The sequence below is a fragment of the Penicillium digitatum genome, chromosome 3, assembly GCF_016767815.1.
Source record: "Penicillium digitatum chromosome 3, complete sequence".
NCBI lineage: Eukaryota > Fungi > Ascomycota > Eurotiomycetes > Eurotiales > Aspergillaceae > Penicillium > Penicillium digitatum.
In genome coordinates, this window is record NC_089386.1 from 2924872 (window position 1) to 2948032 (window position 23161).

Here is a 23161-nt window from a genome sequence, read left to right on the forward strand (position 1 = left end):
GGTACAACTAAATACCTTCCACATTTTTATTGGCTCTCACGCATGATTACACAGTAAGATATCTCAGATCCAAAAATATTCGCCATGTGAGCATTCCTAACCGCTTCAATAGCAAGTTCTGCAGCTGCCTATCCCCCTACTGATAGACTTATATATTGGTTCAGTCCTAAAGCCCACATCCTGCCCAGGACCCAATTAAGCCAGTCAAATTGCACTCACCGAGGGCTCTATGTTCTCACATGATGGGATGTTTCCTGTGCGTACTGCAGGCCCCGCACGGTGGTGGCTGACTGTGGCGAGATTCTGGCCCATGACTCACATTCATCCCAGGGTCTAGAATGCGCCAGTCTAGCTAAATGATTGATCTTTGGAGGTCAAAGGTTACTTACCGGTCTTCGGGTGGACTTGAATCACAGCACGACATCAATGTCCGCGGTGTTTGACCAAGCTCTGGCAGCGCAGCTGAGAGCCCCCGAGAGATTCACAGTGTCTGGATTGGCACATCTCACCCGTCGATCGGAATTCTATCTTCCTGCTATTCATATACACCGAAGAATGGTCTCCTTTCGATGGGTCGTAGGTCTCCATATCTGCGGCTGGGGACGGTCCCCAGGTTAATCATGGGAAGTGAACACTTAAACATTCTTGGGACCTCCAGCTGGTACAAACTGTGGCTACAGGGGAATTGTATTGAAGTTGAAGTTGGAGAAATCTCCCTCGACATCAATTGACCAGGACCAGTTACAGACTGTTGTGGTATCGATCTAGGCTGACTCGGTGCTAGGCCTGCCGTTCTTACCCACATCACCGACCTCAACCAACTTTGGAAGCAGGAGATTCCTAGTCAGTCTGCTTAACACCTGAAATAGAACCATGGTAGACCGGAAGTCAAAGGTTGAAAACATTTCAAAGGAATCGAAGGTTGAAGTGCATCTATAGTCAGGAGAACGCACCAGCCCCAAAGACCCTAAAAGAATGCCTCTAGGACTAAGCAGCAATTCATATCGACGTCTCCTTTTCAAGAAGCGATAGGGGAGAAACTGGATTATCCACTCTATAGCCCTTGCAAGCGCCGTGGCGGGGGAAGGGGGGATGGAGTGACCCGAGGACCAATGATTCCACGCGATAGACCAGATTTAAATTCCAATTGTGATCAGTCAAGGCCAACCGAGTTAACCATCATAGAGAAGCCATCCGAAAATATTAAAAAATTCTCGACAGTAACCAGACGCGCATGAAATACTGCAAAGTGGGTTATTTTTGTCTCGGTGCTTTTCAGTACTTCTGTTTCCCGCCTCTCTGCAGGTTCTCCAACATTTGGGCTTTTTGCCTTTTTTTTTTTCTTTTCTTTCCCTTTTTTTTTTCTCTTTTTTGGTTCTTGTTTCTGTTTCTGTGGCCATTTGATTTTCATTTTGATTTCTCTATCGTCTTTTTCCTTTTCTATATCCTTCTTGTCCCGCTAACCCCTTCCAAGGTGCTGGGTTCTCCACTCTCCAACCGTCAACGAGGTTAAACCAAGTACTTCCTCAATTTTGATATCGGGTTTGGAATCGGTTCTCTTAAAAAAAATACATTTAAAACTTATATCCCAGCCTTCTCACCTCAATCTCGGCATTTCAGAAGTGTTGGACTTCAACCCGCCAACCGGCTGGTCTTCCCCGCAGCTCGTTCTGCCCCATCTTGTTCCTGGCCCCCTAATCAATCCTAAGGGGGGGGGGGGGGAGGTTTCGTCACACCGACTGAATCCTTGGCCATTAGGACCGATTATATTACTTGTGTTTTCCCGGCTTCGCGCTGGTGAAACCACTACGACAAACTGGCGGCTTCTACGGAAATATTACCGTGCCCTAGAGAGGTGGTTGGAAAGTACCCAAGTCTTTCCCCAAGCTATATGATCTAGACACGGGGGGCTCGGGCAACCATTTTCTAGAGTGCGAGACCATGTCGCTCAAACAAGTACGGATCTCGGAGGTGGTATCGGAACATAAACCATGCTGACATGGGGAAAAGGAAATCGAAACATGGGTGCAAGCCCTTGATGCCTATGATCACCAAGAATTCGAAGAGTCCCTGCGGTGCTTCAATCAGATTGCCGACACATCAAAGATCTTGTTCAACTGCGGAGTGATCTATGCAACCCTAGGCGAGCATCATAAAGCAGTAAGTGAACTCATGAGACGTTCTCTCCGACAGCTAATTTTGGTGCAGGTAGAATGCTATCAACGTGCTGTCGGCCTAGACCGGTATCTGGCAATCGCTTACTTCCAGCAAGGTGTATCTAATTTCTTGATCGGGGACTTCGAAGAAGCGTTGGCCAATTTCAACGATACCTTGCTGTATCTGCGAGGAAATACGTCCATTGACTATGATCAGCTAGGCCTTCGATTCCGCTTATTTTCATGCGAAGTCTTGTTTAATCGGGGTCTCTGCTATATCTACCTCCGGCAAACGATCCCAGGCATGCAGGACCTTGAGTATGCAGCCAAGGAAAAGGTTACTCCAGACCACGATGTGATTGACGATGCTATTCGCGAGAATGCAGATGTATGGGGACTGTACTGATCCACTGCTATACAAGCTAATTTAAAGGCAGGGCTATACCGTCTTCTCGATTCCAGTGGGAGTTGTCTATCGTCCCAACGCGGCCAAAGTGAAGAACCTCAAGACCAAAGATTACCTGGGCAAGGCTCGACTAGTTGCCGCATCGGACCGCAATCAATCCTCAGATCACCACTGGAGTCCGATGGTCATCGACAAAGAAGCCCTCCAAGGTCGCGAGGGAGTCTCCTTCGCCGCATCCAACTTGGTCCGCCAAAACCTCAGCCGCACTCGCCAGCTATCCGAACCCCCCCTGAACCGCAACGTATTCCCCCCAACACCACCACCAGATGACCGATCCATCAGCACAGCATCCAGCCACCACCGAACGTCATCTCTCCGAAACGTGCGCCCACCACGTCTAGACCTCGATCGCGCAGGCGCCAGACTAGACCGCCGACCCTGTCCACAAGAGCAATCATCCACCGAGAAGCCACGAGTAGGAACGACGCGAACAGCCCCAGAGCCGCGTGGGCCATCCTCACGACCGACGAACACGCGCGGATACCCCCCGGACCGCCGCCATCGAAACAGCTCGTCCCGCGAACAAGCCGACCACCACAGAAACCTCAGCGACACAAGCCCAAACACCACTTACGCACCAGAACCCGACTACAACCACACAGACCCGTATGATTCATACTCCAGCCAGCGCAACCTAGCAACCACCGGATGGGGCCGGGGATCCCGCCCCCAACCGCCGCAATGCATCGACGAAGAGGAAGAATCCAACAGCGACGCATGCGATTCGACATCCTTCAACGACGGCGCTTTCGAGCTCATCGCCGGTCCAACGGCTGGTCCGAGCCAGTCCCTGCAACCACCCCACACTCGTTCTCCGACAAGCAACTCACACCATGCGAATCCGCGAAGACCGGAGATTCAGAAGATTAGAGTAAAAGTACACGCTCCCGTTGACACTAGGTATATCATGATCGGGCTGAGCGTTGAGTTTGGGGAATTCGAGAACCGGATTCGGGAAAAGTTCGGGTTCAAGTGTCCTCTGAAGATGAAGGTGCAGGACGACGGGGATATGATTACCATGATCGATCAGGAAGATTTGGATCTGCTGGTAAGTTCGGCAAAGGAGGTTGCTCGACGGGAGGGAAGTGATATGGGGAAGTTCGAGGTGAGCTTCTTTGCTCTTTATGCTTTTTATGAGACTCACATTTCCTGACTGGTGCTATGATGTAGATCTGGGTGGAAGAGCGCTCGATGATTTGACACCTGCTTGGATTTCTCTCCTCTGTTGATATATTAGCATGATTTCGTCTATACCCTGTTTTGCGTATTTAGTTAGCATGACACTACGTTCAATGCATGAGAAAGGTTACTGTGATTCTCTTTTACCTTGGGTCTACGCTTGCGAGAGAATAATCGGTAGGCTTGTCTACTATCGAAACCGGGAAGAAGTTGCACTAGAGAAATCATGAGACTGGGGATGTTGAGAGTGCTTTTTGTGAATTCGACGACGGATCTCCTACCACCATTTGCCCCGTAGTAATCTGGGGCGACAAGCATAGGGCGTTGATTCTTGTATTGCGAGCCCATCTAAAACAGCATCGTTCGCTTCGCAGTACATGCACTGAGCGAATGTCTCCGTTGTTTCCGCATGTCCTGCTCGTTCTCCAACAGTATCTTCTGCACACAGCGGGTTCCACTCGGATCGTGCTTCACTCGATCGTCATTGAGGATGTTTGTGAGAGTTGCTTTGACTTGGTGGTGGTAGTCGCGGGGCCGGTCATTCGTGGCATCGGTGGCATTGCCAAAGCTCGACACTAGCGGGTCGTTTTGGCGAGGCGTGGAGCATGAACTTGATCGCTTGATGGATGGGGTCGAGTGTAGGGTGGGCAGCTCAGTGGATGTTGCTGCTGAATGCTTGTTCTGAGGTGGACGCGCCATTTTGGATGAGGGTAGGATGGAAGAGGGAACTGTTGGATTTAATGGTTGAAAAGGAAGGTGAGGTCACCTTTAAGGAATATCTCTGATACAACAGAGGGCAAACTGTTTAAATTGTGTTACTAAAATGACGTCTGGCCAGCATATCTGAAACCTGGCTGATTCCTTGTCTGCCAACCGATACGGTGGTAGAGGGATGGACATGGCAGTTTCCGCCAATCGCAAGTGTCTTTGTCTCGAATTCCTGATCCTTGTCGACGGATGTGTCTATGACCTGTCAAGCGTATGTGATACGAGTCCCTGCAGGATCGCCACTAGGGAACTTGTAAATGACAAGTACAAGGATAGGCTATATCAGACTCTAGTTTACTGGTCATCCTTCCCCGGCCATGCTTTCTGACTGTCAATATCCTTCAAGCCCTGGAATGAACTGGACAGGTAATATGTTCATCGCATCAATTTGTTTCAATTCACACTTGCTTAAGGCGTTGGCTTGATGTCCACAATATCATTCCGTGTCTCTCCGCTCTCTTTTTCAGTCTCAATCTCCCAGCTTTTTCTCTTTCCAGTATCTTCCTTCTCAGTCTCAAACTAGGCAGTGCTTCCCATTCAAAAGCCATCAAGGTTGTATTTGCCATCTCCTAAATCTAAAACGTCATCTCGCGATGACGGTCCTCATCCAGCTGCTATGTCCTCTCCGTCGGTCTCCAACGGAGATAGTATGTCGTCGAGGTACGTGTTAGCCCCATTTTCTATGAACCCACATATCAGGTAGGAGAATTCAATCCAGACACTGTCCTTCGTGCCGTCTTTGTCTGCAGTCTTCGTGACCATCGCTTCAACTCAACCGCTCTTACTCCAGATGCGGAGATCGTCCCGCAACATCTTCTCGAGCTTCAATAAGAGCCACACAGCTCCGATCTTTGCGTGGAAACATTTCTCTAGTCCATAGAATGGGTGCCAGAGGCGGATCTCGGAATCGCAGCCTGAGCTTGCCCGTGTGGGGAAGGCGAACCCGCTGATGTGGCCGTGGCTCGCGGCAACTTCTCCCATTTATTCATTTGATATTTGCTTGTCCCTTAGCACAACTGAAAGGGTAGCGTCACCCTCTGGGCCTGTACGGGTGACTGGTAGGAGGTGGACCATTTGGCCTTCATCCAGTGTAAAAAGAATGTGATGTAGGTCTTGCAGCGTAGTGGTTAGAAAGATGGGTTAATTTCGTGTGAATACAATTCTACTTGAAGCTTGATGAGTTGCATGATAAATAGCAGGAGATGCAAATGCCAAAGACCATTGACATGATTAGAGATATTCATCGTTCCATCTCGGGGCACAACCAGATACGGGGTGCAGGAAAGACCACCCGCGCAGTGACGTTGGATGTTGATCGACAAAATGTACAGTTGGTTAGCAACAACACACATTTCAGACCATGCCACTCCCACAATGACCGACCTGACACCAACTCTCAACAACCTGCTCTCAAAGCAAGGTTCATCAATTTCCCAACCCAGAAATCCTTGCACAGAAACCGCCGACGAGTTCCTGAAGGAGGCATACCGAATTGTAAGATTCCCAATCCTCGGCAAAGCAGCAAGAATCTCTAACGTAAACCCCAGAACTCACACATAAACTCCCTCCTTCAATACCTCCAATCAATTCGCCACGCCTACCTCTCAACAACACAACCGCAACGCCGCAATCAAAGCACACGCGCTCCAAACCCTAAAAATGCACCCCTCACCACACAAGCAAACCTCACAGACCCCGAACGTGACGCAGTCGACACCTCAACAGCCCTCCTCCTCCGCGACCTAGCAACCTCAATTGCAAACCTCTCCTCCGCCGAAGCCCTCCGCCAAGAAACATCCTCCACCCTCCTCCACAAGAGATACGGCCATTCCGTCGCGGGAGCCCTGCTCTGGCGCTGGGCCGGTGGAAGCGGTGCACTAGACGGCGCCAGCGATGACAACGAGGGTAAATCCGCTGAGCAGGTATGTGCAGAGGAAAGCGCGCAGTCGCTAGCGACCATTCGCGAGAGCGTGCTTTGGTTCCTGAGACGCGGGCTCGAGCGTGCTGTTGGCGTGCAGCGGCGGATGGTTGAGAAGCGGATTGAGAGAATAAGAGAGAAGGAGAAGAGCGTACTTTATAAGGTTGCTGCGGGGAAGACTGCCGGTGGCAGTGGGGGGAGGGAAGGGTTTGTTTCTGTGTCGGAGAGAACAGGAGCTGGAGCTGGGAGTGCGTTCGATCCTACTTTCCAGGCGCCTGATGCAGAGGTTCTGAGTCAGGCGGACACCGCGCGGATCGAGGCGCAGCTTTCACCGGAGCAGTTGCAGCTTTTTGCTGAGGAGAATGATTCTATGCTGAGGCATTATGAGGATACGTTGGGGAAGGTCCGGTATGTTTTTTTTTTGGGGGGGGGGGGGGGGGGGGGGTTGCTTCTTTTGTGGCTTGGGGCTAGGGGTTGTTTTGTTGGCGGATGCTGATACATAAGGTCTTTTAGAAACGCAGAGAAATCCCTCCTTGAGATATCCTCTTTGCAGGAAACGCTTGTCGCTCATCTCGCTACGCAGGAAGAGCACATTTCTCAACTTCTTTCTGACGTGGATACAACGCAGTCGAATGTTGGGCGGGGAAATCGTGAGTTGAAGCGTGCTACGGAGCGACGGAGTACGGCGCAGGCTGTCTTCTGGGGTACTGTTGGGCTGTGTACCTGGCTTGTGGTTTGGGATTTGGTCTTTTAGTCCTGAAACTGCCGGGCATGTAATATCTCGGATGCTTTCATTGAAAGCCTCTCTAATTGATACCTGATACTGTCTATTCCATTGAAATGTAGCATGTCATCCTATATCTAGTTATTGTTTGGCTGTTGGGATGTAAACTTCCGACAAACCATCGAACAAAGTAGTACCGCAACAGTTTCCAATGCCGCATTGGTTCATCTATGATTTATGTGATGCGTGCGATAACTGCAACTACAGACCCACCTGCACAACTAAAGTACATCTACAGAAGCAGGGAACGAGAAATGCGAAATCAAGACCGAAGTCCTAAAGTTTGGTAAATTGATGCATATTGAAAGTCCTTCCAAACTTTCACCGAGAAAATCTCGAGTTCAAAAATTAAGCAAATAGAACGCCAAACCAAGTCTCATCGAGTGTTTCGACTCTATCTCGAGACCGGGGTATCAGGGATGTATCACAACTTAGCAGACTCGCGAACAACACTATCAACCGCCTCAGCGAAGTAGTCAATGTTATTCGTGTTCAAGCCAGCCATGGAGATGCGGCCGTTCTTCGTCTAGCAGGGGGAAAAAAAAAGAGTTAGCACAACTCCAGATAACGTATATCTGATACAGCAGCAAGAAAGAAAGTCAAAAACATACCATGTAGACATGCCACTTGGAGCGCAGCGTCAGCACCTGCTCTTCAGACAGACCAGTGAAACTAAACATTCCAATCTGCGACGTGATATGATCCCACGAACCAGGCGTACCACGCTTCTCAAGACGCTCCCGCAACCCCTGTCTCATCTCCAGAATGCGGCCACTCATCGTGCGCAGATCCGCCTCCCACTCCTTAAAGAGAACAGGATCATTCAGCACACGGCTGGCAATCCGCGCACCGTAAGCAGGCGGGTTCGAGATCTCCGAGCGCTGCAAAATCGCCAACTGGGACGCAATGTGCGCAGACGCAGCCGCTGCATCCGGGCCTGGAGCAGAGACAAAGTGGAACGCGCCCGTGCGCTCGCCATAGAGACCGAAGTTCTTAGCGAAGGACTGCGCAACGCACAGCTCGAAGCCCTGCTCGACGAAGTAGCGGATCGCCCAGGAGTCACGAACCAAGTCACCCGATGCGAAGCCTTGGTAGGCGGTGTCGAAGAATGGGAAGTGGGAGCGGGCGCGCATCAGCTCGGCGATTTGCTTCCATTGGTCTTCAGTGGGGTCGACGCCTGTTGGGTTGTGTGCGCAGGCGTGAAGAAGAATTACAGAGCCTTGGGGGGCGGCTTCTAGGGCAGCGATCATGCCGGTGAAGTCAAGGCCTTTCGTCTTGACGGAGAAGTAGGGATACTTTGCGAGGGGTAGACCGACGTTTGTGAAGATTTGATTGTGGTTTGCCCATGTTGGGTTTGAGAGGTAGACGGTGGGCTTTTGGGGGTGGAATTTTGCGAGGAAGAGGCCGCCGAGGTGGACGGCGCCGGTGCCTGAGATTGTTTGCAGGGTGCAAATCTAGTGGGGGATGGTTAGCTTGGTCTGAGGTGGGGAGGGGATTTTGAATAGTACACGGGAGGAGATGGGCACGTACTCGCTTTTCACTGATTGCCAGGCTGTCTGCGCCGACGATCAGTTTCTGGGCTGCGGAGGTGAACTCGGCGAGACCACCGATGGAGAGGTATTCGTGGTTAAGGCTGGGATCGTTATGGATGGCGTCATCGGCCTTGAGATGTAGATGTTAGATGAATTGTGCATTCTAGAGGGATAGAAGTACAGAAATTACCTTCTTGACGACAGGGAGAATCCAGGGCTTTGCGTTGTTGTCGCGGTAGGCACCAATGCCCAGATCAACCTTCTTCTCGGAGGGGTCTTCACGATAGGCCTTCATCAGGCCAAACAAGGGATCTTCGGGGGCGGCAGCCACGGTGGCCGCGGTAAATACGGACGGACTAGAGGAACCCATAATGTGTGATGATAGGGAGGAAAGACGATGTCTTGTAGATTGAATAGAAGTCATGGTGAAATTATATAACCCGAGAATACCCTACACAAGTTTTTTTCCCCGGAATCTGACACCGAAACGGGATATTCCTGCTTGCGTTCACCGGAATGGAGTGAGGGGGAGGGGGGTGGGGTAGTTTTGGAGGAATCAGCGCAACCTGTTTGTAATCGGAAAGAATTGCACAAGTACGGAGTACTTTTGTCGGTTATCTTATATTCATCTTTATATCCTCGGCGCACAAGATACCGAGGGGCGACAGGCCATGTCTTTTCTTTTCGTGGGAGTTCACATGCTAGTATTTCTACCGTGGCACGAGGAGTTCCATTTTAGTGATTCTTCGACTCACACAGACACAGATGTGCATTTCAAGACCACGCTGATTGAAATCTCCAACACATTCCCCTTCTCCGACAGGCTACACTCGCCGACCAGAAACTGTGTGTCATACAACGCCGACGGAAAAAGACGCAATGTGGGGTCCCTTCTGGAAAGCCAAGCTCGTTGCATGACAAGTCTCAGGAATGGGTTTATATCTTTGTCCGCACGGAGACCGGAGGACTGAAATTTTAAATGAGATACAACATACTATGACAGTACCGGTAGTCTCCCGTCAAGCAATGCTAGGCTCCATACGGTCTGTGTTCCCCCACACTTGTGGGACGAAAATAACCCATCAGGAGGAGGATCCCGGGATGGAGGAAGAAGACCGAATTTGGGGTATGAACGGGGAGGGACGTTCTCCGATTTCCTTCCAAAGTAGGAATAACATCCCACATCCTCCTCGGGTGTGATTCCGGTCAATGTAAATAGATATCTCCCACACGGACTCCGTGACTCCGCACTCCCATGTTGGAGAGAATCCGATTTATGTCAGCCGCTGATGTAATCCTCCCGAGGTCAGCCAATCGGTCAGAAGTGCCTGGCGATCTTCACATCGGGTGAGTTTTAGGCCCGATGCATGTTTCTTAATGACTCCTGGAACATTAATGATCCGAGAGGATGTTCGAAAAAAGCTGTGGAACCCACGGTGCTGCTCCCTGCTGACCTGACACAGCCTCAACTATATTTGTAAGCACCTAGCCTAGTCGATGATGCGAACATCGATCCATGGATCTGAGCATAGATCTCTTGTTCCTCATGATAGATCTCGAAGAGTTGCCTTGGAATGTATGTAAATGGACGTGTGTGAGGACTTGGAATTCATGATATACAAAAAAGCATTTGCAGGAAAGGAACCAGTAGATACGAATAAGCCACCGAGAAAGCCACCTCTTTCCCTCCCACTCCCACTCAAAAATTTAAAAAAAAAAAAACTAAAAACGCCTATGCTCTTTCAAACAATCCAGAAGATGAACATGAAAATCAAACATAACTCATATAAAACACCCGGTAGCCTCCTGCCGAGGACCTAAAATCATCGGAATCGTAAATCGAAAATACATGCAAAACGTAAAAAGAGGGAGATGCGAAGGGAGTGTATCATGCAATAGACGGCGTAAGATGGACGGACGCCGGAGCCGCCGGAGCCGCCGGAGAAGGCGCAGGATTGTCGGCGTCAGATGTCTCAGCCTCGGCACCGTGAGCGCGTGTTCGGATACGGAAACGATCGCGTAGTCGGGTGGTCAGACTACGACGTGATCCTTCTTCGGGCACGGACTCGGCTTGGTTTGCTTCGCGGATGCGTCGGAGCGCGGCGATACGCTCCTCAATTGTAGCATCGCGCATTCGTCGGGCGTTGAGAGGTCCATGGAGGTAGTTGGTTAGACGGCGATGCGTGTGGCGGGCTTGCTGGCGGGCTTCTTCTGTTGTGAGGACCGGTCCGCCTCCTGCGAGTTGGTCTGCTTGATCGGTGCTTTCTTCGGTTTGTTCCGGGTTTTCGGGTTGGGGTGGGTTGAGGTCGATGCGGCTGTGATGTTGTTAGTATGATGTCATGTCAATTCCAACCCCAACGTCAATGCAAAAGAGAACGTACCAAAGAGGACAGGTGCCAGACACATTCATCAACCATGGATCAATGCATTCCATGTGGAATTGGTGATTACAAGGCAGTACACGTAGATCTTGGCCCTTGACGAAGTCATCCGTGCAAATCGGACACGAGAAATTCCCTGTATCGGGCATCTCGGTCTTGGTTTCGGGGGCTGTGGGAGTAGGGCGCTCGTTCTCTTCTGAGGTAGGTATTTCAGAATCGTGCGGCGTCGATACGCCCGTATTTCCATCGGCCTGAGATGAAAGGGGTTCGTGAGTGGCATCCTCAGAGGCCATGGTCATCTCGACGTCTCGTTTGGCGGCCTCCACGTCATCGTTTCTGTCATCAAACTTGACCACCGGTATGGTATCTAACATGGCTCGAGCTATCCCTCGGGCTCGACTTTGCCGGACTCGCCCGGCAATTCGGCGAGGGCCATATCGCTCTGGATGGCGATGAGCCCGGACAGCACCTGTGATGATAATCCCCAGGAATAGGGCAGTGATGATACCTGTAATACTGTACAGGATGATCATGGCTGGGGGAAGGTCAATAAACTGAATAGAGGGTGAGAAGAGTCGGGATACGAACCAGTGTTGGGACTGTTACCCGAGCCACCTGGATCGCCATCAGAAGGAACGGCCGCAAGGTACGACATTGAGACGATGCTGATAGTTGTTTGTTGATGGAAAGCACTGAGCAGTGCAGGATAGCCGCCTCGGCTTGTGAATGTGAAGATATTGGGATACCGTGCAACGGTCTGATCATCTGAAGTGAAATTGCAGCCGGTAGCTGTTTTGCTGTACAGCAGAATGGCGGCTGCGGATTGAGCAGATGTGACGTATTCAATTGTCTCGTCAACTCGGATATTTCCGGTATAGTCGTTCTGATCGCAGGATATGCAAGCGATTTGCGAGCTCTTTAAGTCAAGGGAATTGCTTGGGATGACTTGAGTGGCAGTGCCGGAAACATTAAAGGACTGGTAATTGTCAGCAATGCCCCAGCCGTGCGTGGAGCGTATCTGACCTTAAGTTGGACAGTGGTCGATTGAATCAGCGACCCGGCTACGGGGACCAGCTTCTGGCCAGTCAAAGTGCTTCCCTCAATATGAAACCCAGTGGATTGGATCTGGATTGTGGCATTTGATGGTAGCGACACGACCTCTGCTTGAACTGAAATGAACCAGAGAAGGAAAAGAAGCCACCCCATTATGCGGGAGATGGCGGAATAGAAGAAATAATGTGGGGGTCACATTAGTCAAAATGGAGTTGCATAAAAAAAGAGAGAAACCGGGAAAAGTAGAAAATGAGGGGAGGATCGGCCCTAACTGGGATCTAAGCGGATAAGAGAAGATTAGGAAATTTTCTTGATTTGCCAATTAAAATTGGATTGAACTGGGATGATTTTCAATTTCAGTTGATACTTTCACTTTCCTTACATGTGTATAGAAATACCTTTCTCTGATATACAACATACTCTCTTGTCGGGGGTTTTTTTTTTTAATTTTAAAAAAAAAAATCCTTCCCTGACCATCGATGTCTATCGCATTATGAACGTCATCGTTGGGCTTATAAGGGTAGATCCTTCGATGGACACCATCATTCTCGTATTCGGCCTATTCGCCCAACTTCGTTGATAAAAATTCCGGACTTCCGTCCTTTGTCTTACTATTTCGGTCATGAGCTCTTTGCTTTTTTCTTTTCCACCATCAACCCCCCAAACCTGAAACATGCAACCTGATCATCCCCATAGTCTGCTCCTACATTCTGATCAAATATCCATGGATCCTCAATAGACTTTGTCAGCTCCAGGATGATTGTTCCACAATCAACGCTCCCCCGCAGATTCCTCTATAATCCATGCACCCCGTTGTGTTTTGACCCACCAAGGGAAAGAGAGAGAGAGAGGAAGGGAAAAAAAAAAGCAATGGAGAGGGTGGGAAGCTCTCGAAAAGGACCAAAACCTTATTAAAGTTCTTTGTTGTCCAGGGTACAGGCTGAGAATGATTGGAGCGGCGAACCCCCGGGGAGACATATGTTTCAAAGTTGGATATAAATCTACAACATTCTGAGATGAAGAGTTAGATTCGAGATCACTCCGTACGAAGTATCTTAATCCTATCTAACTTGATTTCTTCTTAAATCAGTATTCCAAAGGCAAGAGAGTAGGACCTCGGCTCTCATCAGGGCCGGAGTGCATTCGTTATGACTCCGTATGGAAAAAAAAAGACACAAAAAACAAAATCAAAAGACCGAAAAAAAACCAGAGAGGAAGAAAACTCGAAATCAAATGAAATTAAGGTAGATAAGACAGCTCTAGATCATCTGAAGATCGGAAAAGGTACAGAGTAAAGAGAAAAGGAAAAACCAGTTTTTGTATTAATAGAAACATCTCTCTCTCTCTCTCGTTTTTAGCTTCGTCCCCCTCTCTGAGCGGCAAAACCCGCCCTTCACGTCAAAAGTTCAATTCTTCCTTCCTCATCCTACTACATTTTTTCGTCATCCTCAACTCGCATCTCCTTTTTATGACATGTCGTGAAAAGAGGACTTGCTTTGCCTTTATCAACTCTGTGGGCTGCATCATGCCCGAGACTGCCATCCCGAGCCGGGCCTGGCAACGCCGCTTTGACGGGAAGCCAATCTCGCCGTAAGCCTCTCCATAGTCCTTCGGGGAACCGATGACCCATGATGGCATCGATAGTCTGAACCCGCTTCAGTGCCCTCTAACCCGTATCATTCCCTAGGATCCCCGCCATCGCCGAACTCGATATCGAACGGAATGAGTTAGCCCACACTTGGAAACGGTTTACCAGCCTTCTCCTACCCCAGGATCAGATCCAATGGGAGGAGCGACCACAGACGGTACTCGACGTGCAGACCTTGCTCGGCAATATCAAGACATTCTGGATGTCCCGTCCCCGACCACGGGTCTTTACCGACTCCATGGACTTGTGCGATCGACTCCTTCCGACTGTCGACGCACACTCGATCCTCCTTTCTGCTCTTCCGGACCATATGGCCTATAGCCCCTTATTCTACGGGGTCGTCCAATCAGTGATCAAGGTGCGTGGATCACCTAGACACACGTGTCATCCCATCGCTAACATATGGGTCAGGCATCGTCACATTATCCTCGGGTAATGGAGGGCTTAGCTACCGCCCTGCTAAAAATTTATGATGCTCTAGGTCTTCCTAGTAATCTAAGCCTACTTTCAAACGCCGTCCAACACATTGCGAAAACCTACACTCTAATCTTCTTCTTTTTGACTGAATTCATGGACTGGTATGTTCGGAGGTCCACCTGCCAATTGCTGAACACGCATAGCCAGGATGTCTACTCGGAATTTCATCATCTGGTCATCTATATACAACTGCAAGCACTGAATTTTCCATGGCAACATGCGGTCATGGACGTTGACGACGAGGAGGAGGAGGACCCGTATAGCCCTCGGGCACTTTGGGAGGAGTCCCGACTCAGCCAAGTAGGATGTCAGGGGAAAGACCGTCGGATAGCGGCACAAAATACCATCACCCGCCGGCTCATTTGGGAGGTTCAACAAGACGCAGAGGAACGTACTCGGTATAGGGAGGGCCGGGATAGGTTGTTGGCCGAGACATTGAGCTCTGTGTGTGAGCAACTACAGCCGGTCAGTGAACAGAGCAGTGGCATTGTTTGTATAACCACACCTCCAGCTCCAAATATAGGTAGGAAGTCATGCGGATATTGCAGCTTGATTTGCCCCCTCTAACGCAATTTGATAGACATATCCTCTTTTGAATGGTCAAGGGGATCCAAGCGCCGCCTCGCACGACTCGAGATCCAAAGTTCATCCAAGCACCTCCAAGATTTCTTCGATAGTGATGATCAGATTTGTGACTACGAACCTGGTGTCAAGGTCGTCGCCGAAGCTAGCATCGTTGCATCTCTACAGCAGTGGGCCACCAGTTCGCGATCTCAGGCCCTAGCCGTGGGTGGAACGCAACCTACCGCTTCCCTTGACCCGGTGGCTCTAATTTCAGCCTGTTATGCCTCCTTCGCACGTCAAGCTCGACTGCCCGTCGTCTCTCATTTCTGTGTCCTTTCTAGCAAGGAGGCCAGAGGGCTGAATCTACACGAGCAAGGCTTAATTGCCCTCACCTACAGTATTATTCGCCAATTAATCAACTGGCTTCCTCCTCTAGTTGATAGCGACGCCGTACTGGATCTCAGCGCAGAGCGGTTTCGCCAACTAGACGGAACGCTCACCAGTTGGAAAGCCGCTCTATCGCTAGTCGATACGCTCTTACAATCCGCTCCACCACTGTTGGTCTTTATAATCGACGGTCTAGACGCCATCCACAATCCGTCTACTGATGGAGCCATCCGCGAACTGGTCCGTGTGCTGCTAACCCACACTCGGCGCCAACCACAAGGCGGTCTCAACGGGCAAGGCCCTACCCTCCTCATGAAGGTCCTCTTCACCGTTACCGGAAGGCCAAGTGCGCTGGTCGAGACGTTGTCTGAACACATGCTTATTCTCAGTGAATCCAACAAAACCAACCAACCCACGCCGTCCGGATCGGTCCTCACATCGGATCTCGGAGCGGTCATGATGAATGCATGAATTGCTACGGGTGCCCAGTGCCCAGTGCCCAGTCACGCACTGTTTACGAAATTCTTTTCTGCTCCTGCTCTTGGCTAAAAAAAAAGAGGTTTTTTTTTTTTTTTTTTTTTTTTTGAAATTGAAGCATAGATTTGCGTGGGTTGGGAATATTTGGATCTTATGATACAGGCACAACACGGATGCCACTTATTTTATGCATGGGTTTTTGCCTCTCTTACAAGATAAGGCTTCCCTGTGCTCGGCGTTCTCCTGTTCCTTTTTGGCGTCCGGGAGGACCGAATGGTTTATTTGGCTTCTTTTTTGTTTTTGTGCTCCAGTGGTAGCGGTAGACCTGTACTATACTACTTGATAGCTGTGATACCCATCTAGGTCTAGAACTCTTTTGCTATTCTTTCTCCTTAATATGAAACTTTTTATCACCTGCAACGGAGACCATTTTCCGAGTCGTCACTCTGTTGTAGCTGTCCAGTACTCCGTAGATCCGACCAAAATCCGGGAAGCCAATTGGAGATTGATTTCCGCCCACAAAAGATTTGACAAACTTCACCGAAGGCATCAACTGGGATAAATAGATCGATAATATACGAAATCATGACCTGCCACGGAGTTACTTCCCGTCACTACCCCAGCTCTCCGAGTTCCAAGATGTTTGCTCGCAAACCACAAATCCAGCAACCTACCACTAGCCTGCGAAGTCCAATCCCACATCCCCGTCTACGATCTCATCGCGCTTGAATCCACAGGCCTAACCTCATACCTAATCAACCGCCTCCAAGATGAATGGCACCACATCCTCCACACTGGTCCAGGCATTTATGTGCTTCCAACCATATATGCACCCACAAAATACTCAACAACTCCAAACACCACAACCACCGCCTTCAACACGATCATCCCCCGCGAAGCCGCACAATCTAACAAGAAAGGACACCACTTCGCTGTAGGCGGCACAAACAACCACATCTAGAAATCCTTCTCAAAACACGCCCTCCAAGACCCATCCTCCTTCATCGATTACTACTCAAATCCCTGGCTAGCAGCAGTCGCTGAGTCGTGGCTGGGTCTGGCTTACCGCGTCACAGCCCAAGTCAACGCAGTGCACTCGGGCGGCACGGCACAAGAGACACATCGCGACTACCACCTTGGTTTCCAGGAGGAAGTAAGCTGCAGGCGATATCCGGCGGCAACGCAGGTGACGTCACAGTTCCTGACGTTGCGGGGTGCTGTCGCGCACACTGATATGCCTGTCGCTAGCGGGCCAACGCGGTTCCTGCATTTTAGTCAAACTTACAAACCTGAATACTGGGCTTTCTTCCAGGACAAATATGTTGTATTTCCATTGAATTTTGGCAACGGGTTGTTTTTCAATCCGGCGCTTTTCCATGCTGCTGGAGCCAATCAGATTGACACCCGAGAACGGGGGCTCAGACGTGTTGCGAACTTGCTACAGATTAATAGTGCGTTTGGGAAGCCTATGGAGACAGTTGATTCGGTGCCGCTTGTTAAAGCCACTTGGGATTTACTGGTTGCGCGGTTTCGGGCTGTTGGGGGTGTATTGGCGGGACAGGAACTTGGTCCTGGGATGCACTCGTTGCAGCAGAGGGAGATCAGGGCTTTGGTCCAGGCTGTTGCTTGAGGGGTATCCTTTTCCTACGAATTTGGATCAGAGGCCGCCTGCGCTGAGTGGTATGGCGCCGGCAAGTGAGCAGGATATTGTTGTGCGGGGGTTGGAGGGTGGTTGGGACAGGAAGTAGGTTGTTGCTGCTCTGGAGAAGATGCATGCTGACTCATGGGTGTAGATCCCAGTTGGGTTTTGATCCCCTGCGCTCCAGCTTAAGTTAAACATAGTATTCGATCTGATGCATCTAGAATCAGCCTTGTTTTCTCCTTCCCCGTTGGCTAACCGCATACTCCGTAGACTGTGTTTGATCTCAAGCCACCCGCTGATGAGAGGTGTTCATTGGACGATCAAGCATATCGAGATGTGGGGTGGTAGTGGACCTGCATGTGGAAATTCGCGTTCATGGTCCTGTTTGAATCACGTACTTTGTACGAAGCAGATTGGAGGGGAGCATGTATAAAAACTGGAGAACAGGGTCTTCAATAGTCTAAAAATCGATCGGTAATATAAGGATGCGGACTAATAGAGAACAACGAATGATGAGGCTGGAAGGATTCCACAAGGGGGAAGAAGGCGGTCTCACATTTTTGCCCTGTTTCCCCCCAACGGGTCCTGAAACACGGCAGGTCCGTTAGATGTGTCCATGGGTTCGTGTTTTCTACTTTTAAAGACTTGCTTTTCTGGCTTTTCTGGCTTTTCTAACTCTTTTACACTCGACACTCTCTTGAATTCAGTCATTCCTTCACTGTACATATGTACATTTACCGCTTTTGGTTGATCTTTCATTAACGCAATCAATTCGCCGATCCACATCCCCACCTACTTCTTGGCCATTGACATTGGAGGATTGAGTACCGAAGTCTAGCGCACACTGGCCCGGCAATCATAGCCACCCATAACCTGGCAGCTATTGCGTAGTGCGGACACGGAAGTTTTTGGCTCACCCGGCGAGGGGGAGGCGAAAAACAGCAGGGCTACCACCCGTTGGTGTGCTATAAGGGGACAATTTTTTTTTCGTGTGTCTCCACCATACCCACGAAAGCCTCCGCAATCGAACCCATTGTGTTTAGGGGCTGATCTGCATTGACACTATAAAAGCCTTGCCTGCCCTCCGAGCTCCTTGCGATGGGACGCTCGAGTCTTTCCACCAGGCGACTGACGGCTCACCGATTCGAGCAGCTACCCGACATGCCAGACCATGGCATTGGGATTTTGAATCCCAACGACGTGACTATTGATATCCCTCTGACTGAGACGACTTCCCGTGGCCAAACGGGCGCCCGTAAATGGAACACCAATACCAGCCCCCTGGACGGCTCCTCGCAGGCCACGGAGAAGGAACCCATCATTGGCCCCCATCATCATCGTGGTCCTGGCGGCAGGCGTCGCGCCGACACCGATATCAATGAATTGTCCGGAAAACGTGCTGATTCGCCTGCGGACGGCACTGTCAACCGTATGGGCCGTTTCTACCAAGCTGTCCTAAACTACTCCCTCATCACCCGGTATTTGATTTATGTTCTTCCCATTGCGATATTGATCGCGATTCCGATCATTGTGGGCGTTACGGTTGCGAAGAATGCTAAAATTGGCGGTGTTCATCTTTACTGGTTCTTTACTTGGATTGAGATCATCTGGTTCAGTCTGTGGGCGGCCAAGGTCTTTGCCCGTTATGTTCCTTATTTCTTCCAATTCTTGTGCGGTATCGTCAGCTCTGGTACCCGCAAGTATGCCCTTATTCTGCGCGCCCTCGAGACCCCTATTGCGCTTATGATCTGGGCGATTATCTCCCTCGTAACTTTCCTGCCCGTTATGACCTTGAATCCTGGTAAGAAGGATTCCGGCGACACGGGTGTCAAGGCATGGGAGAAGAGCGTGAAGAACATTTTGTTTGCGCTCCTCGTCTGCAGCCTCATCTACTTGGTCGAGAAAGCTATTGTGCAGCTCATCTCAATTAGTTACCACCGCAAGCAGTTCGACGCCAAGATCCAGATCTCCAAGCGCAATGTTCACTTGGTCACTCTCCTCTTCGACGCTTCGCGCAATATGTTCCCTGTGTACTGCCCCGAATTCAAAGAGGAAGATTCGCTCATTTTCGATTCCGTCCTTGTTCAGGCTGGTGGCAAGCGGTCATCCGCCATGCCCCTCCGTATGCTCCGCCATGTCGGCAAGAACGTTGGCCGTGTGGGTGACAAGGTCACCGCCGCTTTTGGACACGTCGCATCGGAGCTAACTGGCAAGCAAGTATTCAACCCGACTTCGACGCACACCATGGTCATCGAGGCCCTTGAGCGCAAGCGCCATGCTGCTGCGCTGGCCCGCCGTATCTGGATGTCGTTTGTGGTCGAGGGCCGTGAATCCCTGTTCATGGACGATATCGTTGAGGTTCTGGGTGCTGAACACGAGGCTGAGGCCGAGGAGTGCTTCATGGCTCTTGACAGGGATGGCAACGGGGATGTCAGTCTTGACGAGATGGTCATGACCATCACCGAGTTTGGACGCATGAGAAAGGCCTTGAACCACAGCATGCACGATGTCGACCAGGCTATTCGTGTGCTGGACAATCTGCTCATGTGTGTTGCTGGTCTGGTTGGTGTTCTTGTCTTCATATCTTTCGTGACTACTGGATTCGGTACCGTCATTGCAGCTGGGGCTACCTCGCTGCTGTCCCTTAGTTTCGTCTTCTCCGTCACCGCCCAAGAAGTTCTCGGTTCCTGCATCTTCCTCTTCGTCAAGCATCCCTTCGATATCGGCGACCGTGTCGAGGTCGGCGACAGGCCTTTCATTGTTGAGCGCATTTCGCTTCTTTTCACTGTCTTCCGCAGTGTTACCGATTCCCGCGTCACGCAGGTGCCTAACAACATTCTGAACAGTCTCTGGGTTGATAACTTCACTCGTGCCAATGCCATGCACGAACAGCTTATCATACCCGTGGCATTTGACACTACATTCGCCGAGGTTCAATTGCTACGCCAGGAGATGGAGGCCTTCGTTCGCGACAAGGAGAACAACCGTGACTTCCAGCCGGATGTTGACATCGAGCTCGATGGCGTTGGTGATATGGACAAGCTCCAGCTGCGTGTTGACATCCGTCACAAGTCTAACTGGTCCAACGAGACTATTCGCGCTGCCCGACGATCCAAGTTCCTGTGTGCTTTGGTCTTAGCCGTTCGCAAGATCCAGGTTCGCGGTCCAGGAGTGGCCCTTCCCGAAGAGGAGACTGTCGACGCTGCAGATGGCGATGACAAGGGGGATGATGCCGGAGGTTGTCACCGCGAGTCTACCCAGGGCAGCGGTGCCGACCCATCCAAGCTCGACCCCGGTGTCGCGGCTGCCGCTGCTGGTATCCTCAACTTCGAGAATACCGCCCAGTCGACGGGGCATGAACAGACCCGTTCAGGAACAATCACCCACCGCGGCTCCAGCCAGACCAATGCCGAACGTGAAGCCGCCATCGTCGAAATGCTCAACGCCCGCTCACCAACTGTCGATGCTGGCCGCGACAACTACGACAGCCGCGAGAACGCCCTCCACCGCACTGCTACCAATGCCTCCTACCAAAGCAACCAGCTAAGCGTGCATAACGGAAGCGAAGGCATCACCCGTGGCTTATCAACCGGCCATCGCAAGCTTGGAGAGCATGTCTCCTACAACGAGCACGGTCGTCAATCCGCTCCCAGAAACGCCTCCCTCTCCCCTGTCCCCGCCGGCATGACCCCGTCCTCAAGCCAAGTGCCCACTCTTGAACCCCCCAAGCCAGGCTCTCGTAGCAGCGCCCGCTACGAGCCCCGTCCTCACTCAGGCCAGGATCAAAACCAGAGCACCGTCCAGATAGTGGGCCCCCCAAACCCCTTCAACGGCGGCCACTACGCCCACGACTCGGGATACAATCAGATTCCGATAGGTACTTTCAGCGCGGAGAACACATCGGAACGAGACCGTCGCGATTCGAACCCGGACATCTCTGGCGTGACGGCATCAAGCAACTACCAGCTCTCGGATCCATATGACCCTGTCTCCCCGCCGTCTATGTACTCCCCGCCCCAGCCGGTGGTCTCACAGCAGGCTGCAGCCTACAACACTGCTCCGCTGCGGAAGAGGGATAAGTCCCCTTATGGGGAGCCTGAGCCTTGATCGTTTCTTCTTTTTTTTTCTTGTATGACTGATTCTCTTAGATTACGCTTTTTTGGCTACCCTTTTTTTTTTTTTTTTTCTCATTGTTTATATTATGTGTGTGATGTGGATAGGTTATTTCTCTGCGTTATTTGAGCCGCATCAAAACTACTCCCTTCGTGGTGTGCGGCTATGAAGCTATGCCATTCCCGATCATGGGGGTTTAAAAATCAAATCTACTTTCGACTTTTTCACGATTCTTTACCGCGGTTTTTGCTATTTACTGCACGACTGTGGGATTTTGATGACAGACGATAGGCCAGTGATATGGGACAGAAAACAACGTTGCGATCTATTATTAATGTTGACAGAAAGCTGACTTCCCATGAAAACACACCTATGAAAGCACCGAGTAGAGAAACAAGTAATATTCCCATAATCTAACACATTTTTAATACCAAGTCATATAATACAAGTCTGACCGAGTCTAGGTAGGGCTATAGCCTCTCTCTAGCCATGCTATCCAATCTCATCTTCTCATCCTATTTACCTCCAGTCTCCTTCCAAGGATATCCAACGGGGTCATCCTTCCGCGTCCAGATCTTAGTCTTCCTCTTATTAACCACATGCTCAACAAAAACCTCGCGAGTGTATTTGGCCTTGTACTTGCGGATCCAGCGCGGGTCCCAGAGCTCGCTCGCAATGCCTAGATCCTTGCAGCAGCGCACAAGCGCATTCGATCGACAGCCTTCGGTGGCGGTGGGGATGCCGTCCGGGGAGAAGTAGTCCTGTTCACCGCGGGCGACGGAAACGAGGCTGGAGCGAAAAGGGTTAGCTGAGCACTCTTGTTCAGTTCTAGCTTCCCATTACAGGCTGGGATGAATCGAAACCATTGACAGACAATCTCGCATGTTTGTTAGTAGTCAAAGGAAATGGAAATCTGCTTACCGTCCATTACAAACAAGAGCATACTCTCTCGTCACCGTCTTCGGCGTAACGATACTCTCACTCCGCGGCACGAGACCCCACCCGCCGGGCCCAAAAGCGCGGTTGAGAATCCGTCGGTATTTGATCTCCGGTAGGTAGAGGATGCCATCGGGCTTGATCTCGACCTCGTCCGGATCCGTCTCCGCCAGCAGGATATCAGCCGCTTCTTTGGGGAACGGTGTGGCAGACAAACCGTGAAAGGAGCGTGTCCAGTCAATTCTTTCTTCGGCTGGGCTCTCAAGCTCTAAGGGTTTGTCTGACAGGCCTGTTTTAGAAATGTTTTCGGTTGTTGCGCGGCTGGGAGTTGGCCCTGGGACGCGGGATGTGGGGACGCCTGTTGGGATAGGGGTTGAAGCTGAGGGGGTGGACTTTGTGGCTGAGGACGAGGGTGATGGTGAGGGTTTGGTGGTGGCTTGGTTGATCTGGTTGTTGGTGGTGTAGCTGATTGCTCTATTGGCCATGGGGCTGGAGAGCTGATTGATTCTGGGATTGGGGGCTCTTGAGGAGCGCAAAAGCTGTGTCGCATTTTGAAAGGTCTCAATTGCCCGCCAGGGCCGGATACGACGAGGAGCAGACATCGTGGCTTATGTTATTGACAAGGGAAGGTAAAGCAAGGTCTTGCAACGAGGCGAATATATTCGATCACGTGATATTGA

At 50.7% G+C, this 23161-nt stretch overlaps 8 protein-coding genes across 8 annotated transcripts; 4 read left to right on the forward strand and 4 right to left on the reverse strand.

Moving 5' to 3' along the window:
* Positions 1-1941: 1941 nt before the first annotated feature.
* Pdw03_8587 (Octicosapeptide/Phox/Bem1p) lies at positions 1942-3822 on the forward strand (the record flags this gene model as incomplete). Its single annotated transcript, XM_014678245.1, has 5 exons — positions 1942-1956; positions 2011-2160; positions 2209-2544; positions 2594-3727; positions 3793-3822. 5 exons carry the CDS (start codon positions 1942-1944, stop codon positions 3820-3822), a joined length of 1665 nt encoding a protein of 554 aa, XP_014533731.1.
* Positions 3823-4149: 327 nt separating this feature from the next.
* Positions 4150-4500, reverse strand: Pdw03_8588 (uncharacterized protein; the record flags this gene model as incomplete). The annotated part of the gene is made up of 1 exon (XM_014678246.1): positions 4150-4500. One exon carries the CDS (start codon positions 4498-4500, stop codon positions 4150-4152), a length of 351 nt encoding a protein of 116 aa, XP_014533732.1.
* Positions 4501-5943: 1443 nt separating this feature from the next.
* On the forward strand, positions 5944-7241 carry Pdw03_8589 (SNARE protein (Ufe1), putative; the record flags this gene model as incomplete). Its single annotated transcript, XM_014678247.1, has 3 exons — positions 5944-6063; positions 6117-6895; positions 7001-7241. The coding sequence occupies 3 exons, from the start codon at positions 5944-5946 to the stop codon at positions 7239-7241; spliced, it is 1140 nt and encodes a 379-aa protein (XP_014533733.1).
* Positions 7242-7695: 454 nt separating this feature from the next.
* Pdw03_8590 (Aspartate transaminase, putative) lies at positions 7696-9173 on the reverse strand (the record flags this gene model as incomplete). The annotated part of the gene is made up of 4 exons (XM_014678248.1): positions 7696-7797; positions 7883-8725; positions 8802-8933; positions 8994-9173. The coding sequence occupies 4 exons, from the start codon at positions 9171-9173 to the stop codon at positions 7696-7698; spliced, it is 1257 nt and encodes a 418-aa protein (XP_014533734.1).
* A 1518-nt stretch (positions 9174-10691) lies between these two features.
* Pdw03_8591 (Zinc finger, RING-type) lies at positions 10692-12390 on the reverse strand (the record flags this gene model as incomplete). The annotated part of the gene is made up of 4 exons (XM_014678249.1): positions 10692-11118; positions 11185-11719; positions 11773-12160; positions 12208-12390. 4 exons carry the CDS (start codon positions 12388-12390, stop codon positions 10692-10694), a joined length of 1533 nt encoding a protein of 510 aa, XP_014533735.1.
* A 1372-nt stretch (positions 12391-13762) lies between these two features.
* On the forward strand, positions 13763-15784 carry Pdw03_8592 (7TM GPCR, rhodopsin-like; the record flags this gene model as incomplete). Its single annotated transcript, XM_066102006.1, has 5 exons — positions 13763-13827; positions 13925-14243; positions 14297-14317; positions 14510-14885; positions 14943-15784. The coding sequence occupies 5 exons, from the start codon at positions 13763-13765 to the stop codon at positions 15782-15784; spliced, it is 1623 nt and encodes a 540-aa protein (XP_065957089.1).
* A 2746-nt stretch (positions 15785-18530) lies between these two features.
* Pdw03_8593 (Serine/threonine protein kinase) lies at positions 18531-21539 on the forward strand (the record flags this gene model as incomplete). Its single annotated transcript, XM_066102007.1, has 1 exon — positions 18531-21539. One exon carries the CDS (start codon positions 18531-18533, stop codon positions 21537-21539), a length of 3009 nt encoding a protein of 1002 aa, XP_065957090.1.
* Positions 21540-22060: 521 nt separating this feature from the next.
* Positions 22061-23083, reverse strand: Pdw03_8594 (uncharacterized protein; the record flags this gene model as incomplete). The annotated part of the gene is made up of 2 exons (XM_014678253.1): positions 22061-22334; positions 22467-23083. 2 exons carry the CDS (start codon positions 23081-23083, stop codon positions 22061-22063), a joined length of 891 nt encoding a protein of 296 aa, XP_014533739.1.
* Between the last annotated feature and the right edge of the window lie 78 nt (positions 23084-23161).